At 43.6% G+C, this 10,299-nt stretch overlaps 1 protein-coding gene across 4 annotated transcripts in view; it reads left to right on the forward strand.

Moving 5' to 3' along the window:
• Nucleotides 1-10,221, forward strand: part of PTER (phosphotriesterase related) — a 42,824-nt gene extending 32,603 nt beyond the window's left edge. For all 4 annotated transcript variants that reach the window (XM_048838032.2, XM_048838033.2, XM_075125889.1 and 1 more), the window contains one exon: nt 9,351-10,221. In XM_048838032.2, coding sequence (XP_048693989.1) covers nt 9,351-9,561 — 211 coding nt within the window. In that variant the 3' untranslated portion in view covers nt 9,562-10,221. The remainder of the gene's footprint in view (nt 1-9,350) is intronic.
• The last annotated feature ends 78 nt before the right edge of the window (nt 10,222-10,299 follow it).

The raw sequence follows: 10,299 nt of genomic DNA on the forward strand, positions 1-10,299 counted from the left end.
TACAGAAAACGCAACTATGAAAACCTAAGCAAGTAGAATATTTTAAAGATGTTCATTCATAATTATTTGTTCATTTAGTTGAATGTCACCACAGACAATGGTTTCTCTTTTTTTTTAGCATCCTGATCTCCAAAGTGAGGGATTAAATGTGATTAGATAACGGTCTGTTCTTTGTTTGTAGTCGTCCCTGAATTAGTGTTATTACTATCTATTGTCCAGTCTAATTGCAATGTCTGATAAATGGGCAAAAGACTTTGGCCCAAATTCACCAATGGCTTTAATGGAGGTGCAGCCACTTACATGAAAGGTGCATTTGCCCCTTTGCTTCCACTGTTCAGCATGATCTGTTTATTTGCTAGGCCCTCTATCACTTCTCCCACCACCACCACACTCCCTATCCAAGGAATAACACTCTTTTCTCTTCAAACTCTTTAATGATCTTCTTGTTCACTTCTTCTAGTCCTGTTCCCTGCTTCTAATCAGCGTCTCCAATACCAGTTCAATTCAGTGAGATTTTATTAGCATAGCACACTCTACAAGTGTTGCTAGAGGTTACAAAAGAGACAGACCCCTGAGGTATGTGTCTGAGGTGGGTACGATCTGCCCAGGCTGGGGCTTCCTGCTGTGTTTGGAGTGGGATCCCCTGTGTCTGCTTGTCAGCAATGTCATTCCTAATCGAGTGGCAGATTGCTACATCGCAAGATGCCATCCCTTCTTTCTCCCAGGGACAGAAATACTTTTTTCTCCTCACTTTTTGATGAGAAGGTTTTTACAATTCCTAATCATTTGAGGAAATATAGGAAATATCTTTCTAGTTTTAACTCCTATTTGTGGACATTACTTTTCTGCCTGGGCTACCTCTGTTACATTGGCCACACAATCTCTCTCGTCTGGTTGCAGACTGTTGTCTCTTTTCTTTCTGCCAGGTATTTGTCTGATTCTGCACTTGACTTTCTCTGTGCCTGAAAGATCTCTGGTTTTACACAATAGGAAATCTTCTCTCTCTTTATATTGCTTTTCAGTCTTGCACTCACAATCTCAAATCCTGTTCTGTTATAACAACAGTTTTTCACACTTGGCCTTTCTAACATGGGCTTGCAAAATATTCACCCAGTGCAGTTGTTTTGCATGTAGAATTCTTATGGAAAACACTGGGAGCTATACATCCAAAAAGATTGCTCTACTAGGCCTGGGGTAATGTGTCTCTCCTTAATCATGGTAATATTTTTTGTCTCATCCATAATATTCCCCCCCTCTCTCCCAGCCACAGCTGTTCCTCCTTAGCTCCCTGGCATTGAATGAGTGTAGCAGCAGGCTTTTTAGAGAGAGAGAGAGTGTGTGTGTGTGTGTTTGGGTTGGAAACGCGATTAAACTGTTTCTTGTACTTTCACTGTGTTCACGCTGGAAACACCATGACAGTGGCAGCCTCCTGTTTTTCTGCAGATTCCTAATAGCCTGACACTTGATTTGTATTTCACACAGTGTAATATGTATCAACATGACCCTGACATTTATTTGTACAAGTATTTAAAGAGAAGAACATTTTCAAGCATATTCATGTTCAGATCCAATACTTACGTATGAATTAACTTACATAAATGTGTATGTCTAGTCACACAAATACAGCTATAAATATGTATGTGTATGTACATATAATATAGGTATATGCAAAGGGTATGTTGAAAATTCTTTTTTTAATGAGCAGGCATGTAGATTTATTGTAAATTTTTAGGAAAGTTATGGGATGAGGGAAGTTGTATTTCTGGCACTGCCTAGATCTTAGGCTGACCCAGTCATCATCTCTGACATAATCTCCTTCAAAATTTATGTTTATTGATTGGTTTGGGTTGGTTTTTTTTATGGTACCTCTTACCTATGGTCAAGGTTCCTTCCCCACTCTGAACTCTGGGGTACAGATGTGGGGACCTGCATGAAAACCTCCTAAGCTTACTTTCACCAGCTTAGGTTAAAACTTCCCCAAGGTACAAATTAATTTTATCCTTTGCGCCTGGATCCACTGCCACCACTGAACTTTAACTGGGTTTACTGGGAAACGTAGTTTGGACACGTTGTTCCCCCCAAAATCCTCCCAAACCTTGTACCCCACTTCCTGGGGAAGGTTTGGTAAAAATCCTCACCAATTTGCATAGGTGACCACAGACCCAAACCCTTGGATCTTAGAACAATGAAAAAACATCCAGTTTTCTTACAAGAAGACTTTTAATAGAAGTAAAGGAATCACCTCTGTAAAATCAGGATGGTAGATACCTTACAGGGTAATTAGATTCAAAACATAGAGAATCCCTCTAGGCAAAACCTTAAGTTACAAAAAAGACACACAGACAGAAATAGTCATTCTATTCAGCATAGTTCTTTTTTCAGCCATTTAAAGAAATCATAATCTAACACATACCTAGCTAGATTACTTACTAAAGTTCTAAGACTCCTTTCCTGTTCTATCCCCGGCAAAAGCAGCATATAGACAGACATAGACCCTTTGTTTCTCTCCCTCCTCCCAGCTTTTCAAATTATCTTGTCTCCTCATTGGTCATTTTGGTCAGGTGCCAGTGAGGTTACCTTTAGCTTCTTAACCCTTTACAGGTGAGAGGATTTTTCCTCTGGCCGGGAAAGATTTTAAAGGGGTTTACCCTTCCCTTTATATTTATGACACCTACTTTTTCTTTTATCTGGTTTTCCTTGCTCAGATCTGGTGATTTGCTTAGTATTAAATTTTGATTTGCGGACCCAGCCACTGCCATCTTATCCTCTACCAAGTACACAATCTGGCACTGGCATGTAGTTTTGGGATGGAGGACGTACTTGCACTGTGGCAGACCTACAGTACTTACAATGTTAGCATGTGTATTTTATGAAAAACCTCCAGTTTGACACTAAGTCCCAAACCATACCTTATTTACCAGATTTAGGGTGACTATGATTTTTGCCCACCTACATGCACATATCTCCTTATAACCAATCTTCTGTATAAATCCTGCCCTCCCCCACCCCAAGCTAACAGTAAGAACTTTCATATTGCTGATGACAAAATAATACAATGTTCCTTGTACTGGATCAAAGCACACTCAAATAATGAAAAATCAAAATTGTAGAGTGCTAGTAAAAATGGTGGAATCAAAAGGTTTATGTGAGTGATAAGCAATGAACAAACACCAGTTTTGTTAATGTTCATCTCTTCCATTTTAATGTTGCAAGCCAGTGGGATCTCAGGACTCTTGGTAACATTCTTAATGCAGCAAGACCTACACCTGGCCAAAACACATTGACAGTCCCTTCTGTGCCAGTAGATGCTGTCAGAGAAGCATGTTGAACAACCTTCAGATATAGTAGGCTCTTATCATGAGGGTAGATCAGGCAGCAGAATTCTACCTTTGTTCACTTAGGGTTCCACATTTTGCAAGAGTGGAAGGAACACGCTGATAGGAGTGGAACCAAAGTGGTTCTGCTGACTGGAAGAGGGTGGCAGGATGCAGGAAGGTTAATGAAGCTGCTTCTGCACTGCCATAGAGGAGGTGATTTTTGCAGATCCCCCAGCCAAACTTCACCCTCAGGCCTTGTCTACACTATGAAATTAGGTCGAATTTATAGAAGTCGGTTGATGAAGTGAGCTGTAGCTCACGAAAGCTCATGCTCAAATAAATTGGTTAGTCTCTAAGGTGCCACAAGTCCTCCTTTTCTTTTTGCGAATACAGACTAACACGGCTGTTACTCTGAAATCCGTTTTTATACAGTCGATTGTGTGTGTCCCCACACAAATGCTCTAAGTGCATGTAGTTGGCGGAGTGTCCACAGTACCGAGGCAACTGTCGACTTCCAGAGCGTTGCACTGTGGGTGGCTATCCCACAGTTCCTGCAGTCTCCGCCGCCCATTTGAATTCTGGGTAGAAATCCCAATGCCTGATGGGGCTAAAACATTGTCGTGGGTGGTTCTGGGCACATATCGTCAGGCCCCTCTTCCCTCCCTCCCTCCGTGAAAGCAAAGGCAGGCAATCGTTTTGCGCCTTTTTTCCTGGGTTACCCACGCAGACGCCAAACTATGGCAAGCATGGAGCCCGCTCAGCTCACCTTCACCGTATGTCTCCTGGATGCTGGCAGATGCGCTAGTGCATTGCTACAGCAGCAGCTTATTGCCTTTTGGCAGCAGACAGTGCAGTATGACTGGTAGCCATCGTCGACGTAGTCCTGGGTGCTCTTTTAACCGACCTCGATGAGGTCAGGGGCACCTGGGCAAACATGGGAGTGACTCAGCCAGGTCATTGCCCTTTTAAGTTTCGTCTCATGGCGATTCAGTCTTACCGGCAGTGCACTGTCTTTTAATCAGCAGCCAGGAGAAGACGATGGCCAGCAGTCATACGGCACCGTCTTCTGCCGAGCACCCAGGAGATGACGATGGCTAGCGGTCGTACTGCACAATCTGCTGCCAGCAAGATGTATAAAGGTAGATGAAGTGGATCAAAACAAGAAATAGACCAGATTTGTTTTGTATTCATTTTCTCCTCCCTCCCTCCGTGAAATCAACGGCCTGCTAAACCCAGTTTTGAGTTCTATCCTTGAGGTTTTGAGTTCTATCCTTGAGGAGGCCATTCTGTTTCTCGCAAAGCCACCCCCTTTGTTGATTTTAATTCCCTGTAAGTCATGTTGTCAGTCGCCCCTCCCTCCACCAGAGCAACAGCAAACAATCGTTTCACGCCCTTTTCCATGGATTACCCGAGCAGGAGCAGACGCCATATCACAGCAAGCATGGAGCCTGTTCAGCTCACCGCAGCAATTATGACCATTGTAAACACCTTGCGCATTATCATGCAGTGTATGCAGAACCAGCACCTGAAAAACCAGGCGAGGAGGCGACGGCAGCGCAGTGATGAGGACATGAACACACTTTTCTCTAAAACCACGTTCCCCCGCAATTTGGAGATCATGGTGTTAATGGGGCAGGCTCATGCCTTGGAACACCAATTCTGGGCCCGGGAAACAAGCACAGACTGGTGGGACCGCATAGTGTTGCAGGTCTGGGATGATTCGCCCTGGCTGCAAAACTTTCACATGAATAAGGACACTTTCATGGAACTTTGTGACTTACTTTCCCCTGCCCTGAAGCGCAAGAATACCAAGTTGAGAGCAGCCCTCACAGTTCACAAGCAAGTGGCAATAGCCCTGTGGAAGCTTGCAATGCCAGACAGCTACCAGTCAGTCGGTAATCAATTTGGAGTGGGCAAATCTACTGTGGGGGTTGCTGTGATGCAAGTAGCCAACGCAATCATTGAGCTGCTGCTATCAAAGGTAGTGACTCTGGGAAATGTGCAGATCATAGTGGATGGCTTTGCTGCAATGGGATTCCCTAACTGTGGTGGGGCTATAGACGGAACGCATGTCCCTATCTTGGGACCGGACCACCAGGGCAGCCAGTACATAAACCGCAAGGGGTACTTTTCAATGGTGCTGCAAGCACTGGTGGATCACAAGGGACGTTTCACATCAACATCAACGTGGGATGGCCGGGAAAGGTTCATGACACTCGCATCTTCAGGAACCCTGGTCTCTTTAAACAGCTGCAGGAAGGGATTTACTTCCCAGACGAGAAAATAACTATTGGGGATGTTGAAATGCCTATAGTTATCCTTGGGGACCCAGCCAACCCCTTAATGCCCTGGCTCATGAAGCCATACACAGGCACCCTGGACGGTAGTAAGGAGCTGTTCAACTATAGGCTGAGCAAGTGCAGAATGGTGGTAGAATGTGCATTTGGATGTTTAAAGGGTCACTGGTGCAGTTTACTGACTCGCTTAGACCTCAGCAAAACCAATGTTCCCATTGTTATTGCTGTTTGCTGTGTGCTCCACAATCTCTGTGAGAGTAAGGGGGAGACGTTTATGGCGGGGTGGGAGGTTGATGCAAATTGCCTGGCCACTGAATACGCGCAGCCAGACACCAGGGCAGTTAGAAGAGCACAGGAGGGCGCGGTGCGCGTCAGAGAAGCTTTGAAAACCAGTTTCATGACTGGCCAGGGTACTGTGTGACACTTCTGTTTGTTTCTTCTTGATGAAAAGCCACCCCCTTGGTTGCCTCTAAATTCCCTGTAAGCCACCCGCCCTCCCCCCTTCAATCACAGCTTGCTTGCAAAGGAAATAAAGTCACTATCGTTTAAAAAACATGTATTCTTTATTAATTGATTATAAAACTAGGGAGATAACTCACAAGGTAACCTGGGTGGGGTGTGGGAGGCGGGTAGGAGGGAAGGAAAAGGCCACTTGTTGAATGCCAGCCTTCTGTTGTTTGGGCTGTCCACTGGGGTGGAGTGGTTGGGTGCCCGGAGCCTCCCACCCCGCGTTCTTGGGCATCTGGGTGAGGAGGCTATGGAACTTGGGGAGGGTGGTTAAGCAGGGGCTGCAACGGCAGTCTGTGATCCTGCTGCCGTTCATGAACCTCCACCAAATGCCGGAGCATGTCTGTTTGATCCCGCAGTAGCCCCAGCGTTTCCTCATGCCGCCTCTGATCTTCCTGCCGCCACCTCTCCTCACGTTCATCGGCCACCGTCCTGTACTCTGCTATTGTGTCCCTCCACACAGCTCTGTCAGTGCCGGACGACTGCATGAGCTCAGAGAACATGTCATCACGCGTGCGTTTTTTTCGCCGCCTTATCTGAGATCGCCTATGGGACGGAGGAGAAAGGCTTGAAACATTTGCAGCTGCTGGAGGAAAAAAAGGGAGTGAAGTATTTAAAAAGATACATTTTACAGAACAATGGCTATACTCTTTTATGGTGAATAATACTATTCACATTACAGAGCACATGAGATTTTGGTACAAGGTTGTATTTTGCATCTTATATTGAGTGCCTGCAGCTTTGGTGCTAGAGAGCACACACACAGGGCCGGGCAACAGAATTCGGCTTGCAGGCGGCCATGGTAAGCCATAGTCTTTCAGCTTCTGCAACCTTCATAACAGCAGCTCCCTCCTTTCCCATACCAAGCAAAGCCCGTTGAGTTGGCCATTTAGTGCTGCAGTTTTCCTGTTAACGTGCAGCAGCAGAAACCAAACTAACCTCCTTCCCCGCATCCAGTTCTCTAGGATGATCGCTTTTCCCCTCCCGCCACTGCATGGCTGGTATCAGGGAAGATCCCTGCTAGCCAAATGCGAACAGCTCAGCACCAATGCCCCCCCCCCCCCCTTCACCGCCCCGCATGGCTAACTGTGGGGAGGATTTCTTTTCAGCCACAGGCAAACAGCCCAGTGGGAACGGGCGCCTCTGAATGTCCCCTTAAGTAAATTCTCCTATTTCAGCCAGGTTGCCATGAACGATATCACTCTCCTGAGGATAACACAGAGAAAGAATGGATGTTGCTTAAATGCCAGCAAACACCAGGACCATACGCTGCGAGGCTTTGTCATGCAATGATACCAGATTACTTGCTACTAGCATGGCGTGGTAAAGTGTCCTACCATAGTGGACGGAATAAGGCTGCTCTCCCCAGAAATCTTCTGCAAAGGCTTTTAGAGTCCCTCCAGGAGAGCTTCATGGAGATGACCCTGGAGGATTCCCGCTCCATCCACAGGCACATTAACAGACTTTTCCAGTAGCAGTACTGGCCACGAATGCATCCCAAGTCCTCAGGGCTAATTAATCATTAAAAAATGCTTGCTTTTATAACATGTATTGTATTTTAAAAGGTACACTCACCAGAGGTCCCTTCTCCGGCTTCATTGGGTTGGGAAGGTATTTCAGTCAGGGTGATAAAAAGATCCTCGCTGTCGGGGAGAATGGTGTACTGTTTGCTCTCCCCAAGCTGCTCCTCCTCCTCCTCATCTTCCCCGTCCGCAAAATCCTCAGGCATGGCAGAGAGTACCCAATCATCGGAGTCCACGGACAGCGGTGGGGTAGTGGTGGCGGACCCCCCTAGAATTGCATTCAGCTCAGCGTAGAAGCTGCATGTCTGGGGCTCTGTCCCGGAACGTCTGTTTGCTTCTTTGGTTTTCTGGTACGCTTGTCTGAGCTCCTTAAGTTTCACGCGGCACTGTGTTGTGTCCCTCCTGTAGCCTCTGTCCCTCATGGCCTCTGAGATTTTTTGAAATGTTTTGGCATTTTGTCTTTTAGAACGTAGTTCTGATAGCACAGAGTCCTCTCCCCATACAGCGATCAGATCCAGTACCTCCCATTCGCTCCATGCTGGGTGCAGGATTAATTTGGATTTAATGCTGCTAAATCCAACATAAACTCGTAGTGTAGACCAAGCCTCAGAGGGAAAGACATTAGCCACCATCTTATCATCTGTCCCAACTTGGCCCACTCTCTGCTTGTGCAAAATCTGTTTATTAGCCCTTTACACCTATTATATTGCTGACATTTTTATTTGTACAGAACTAGCAAAGACAGCTGCTGCTAGATTAGCCATTTAATTGACTTTTTCCATAGATATGCTGCTGAGGGTGGGATATTATCTGTGTGATTTTGTCTTTGTGGAAATTGGTGACTCTCAAAGACTTGAAATGTCTATAGCCCAGTTATTCCAGATGGAAATTCACTAAAGAAATGTTACTATTTGCATAGTCCACTCATACTTTATTCTGTGAATAAACTTCAACAGTCTGGGTCAGAGACTCCGCTGATTTAAGCTTGATTTACTTCCGCAGGGCTACAGCCATTTACACCTATGGTTTTGCTTTTCCCTGTGTGATTGCAGAATAAGAAACCAGTATTGTTAAGAAAGACTGTTTAGAGTGAGCAAAAATCCTCCAGGAGATTTGATTCTTCAGCAGAAAGAGCCACAGTTGGAAGTTATCTAATCCCTGTGCATTACCATGTTCTTTGTTTATGGAAATCCCTCAAAAAAAGTGTGTAAATGCAGCTGAACTACTTAGCAGTACAGGTGTGGAAATGGTTTGTATTAAGTTAGAGGCAAGAATTAACCCTGTTAAATGATCATTTGAAGAACAGTGTATGTAGGAAGCGATTGTTTAGTCTTGTGGGCCAGGCCTACTCATATTGAAATCCATGAATTTTACCATTGACACTGAAGGAGCAGGACTGCAAAACAGTGTAATAAATCCTGGCAAAGTGGATTTTCCCACCCATCACTCCAGATGTGTGACATTGTCTTGCTTCCAAAGGGATTTCTTCTCTCTAAAACGGATCTAGGATCGTTTAATCTTTTGTGTATATTTAAGAAACATGCCTGCTTGTTTCTTTTTAAGAGCCTAAAATAGTTCATTTAATTTATAATACATACTAGAGGTATGTCCCTGTAAAGTATTTAAATACTAATTATTTCTGTATTACTTCCAGAATTGTATGAACTCTTAACTGACAGACATACTTTGTATTTACTTTTATGCAGGATTCGGATGTTGATTGACGAAGGCTATGAAGACAGAATTGTAATTGCTCATGATGTGCACACTAAGAATCGATTGATGAAATATGGAGGTCATGGATATTCACATATCCTCAAAAACATTGTTCCTAAAATGCTAATAAGAGGCATATCCCAAAATATAATTGATAAGATATTGATTGAGAACCCAAAACAGTGGCTGACTTTTAAATAGAGCTCATGATTAGCTATTCACGTCTTGTATGTAAAGCTTGCTGAGAAAAGTCAGATTTGTTTCAATAGAGTGGTAATTTTAAAGCTAGGTTCTTTTGAGGAAAACTTGTGTGATGTTCATAAGACCCCTAAAGAGCAGATAATCACTTCCCTTTATAATTAGAACAAAAAAATTTGTGTATTATCTCTCCATCTGATTACCTCTAATAATCTGGTCCTGAATGAGTTATTTGTTTTGAGCACAACTACAGAATTTTCCCAAGTAAATATTGAAATAACTGTTTCCAAAGAGCAGATTTAATACTATAGTTAATTATTATTCAGGATTATTATTTTTTTAAAGATGCATCAGCTTAGCTACTTGAGGAAATTTAAAATGTTTCCAGTTAAATGGCCCTCCTCTGGAGCGATATGATGTTCCTTGTAATATTGATGATCCTGTTAATTATCCTGCTGTTCTTTAATTAATGCTTAAAAAAGAATATGGCACTTTTAAATAGCTACTGCAGAAAACAGAATAACAGAAGGAAGACAACGTGATTTCAAAAAAGGTACTGTATCTCTCATGATTAGCAACGTGTAGAGATTATTTTTAAATGAAAATGTAAAAGAATACATGGAAAAGCTATTTTTAATAAAGCAATTTGTAGACGACTAACAACTTTATGTTTTAGAAGTCTTTTTTTTTTAATTATGTTAACATTTTGAGTTGAACTTTTGGAAACTTGCAAGTGAAAAT

The sequence above is a fragment of the Caretta caretta genome, chromosome 2 (assembly GCF_965140235.1).
Source record: "Caretta caretta isolate rCarCar2 chromosome 2, rCarCar1.hap1, whole genome shotgun sequence".
Lineage (NCBI taxonomy): Eukaryota > Metazoa > Chordata > Testudines > Cheloniidae > Caretta > Caretta caretta.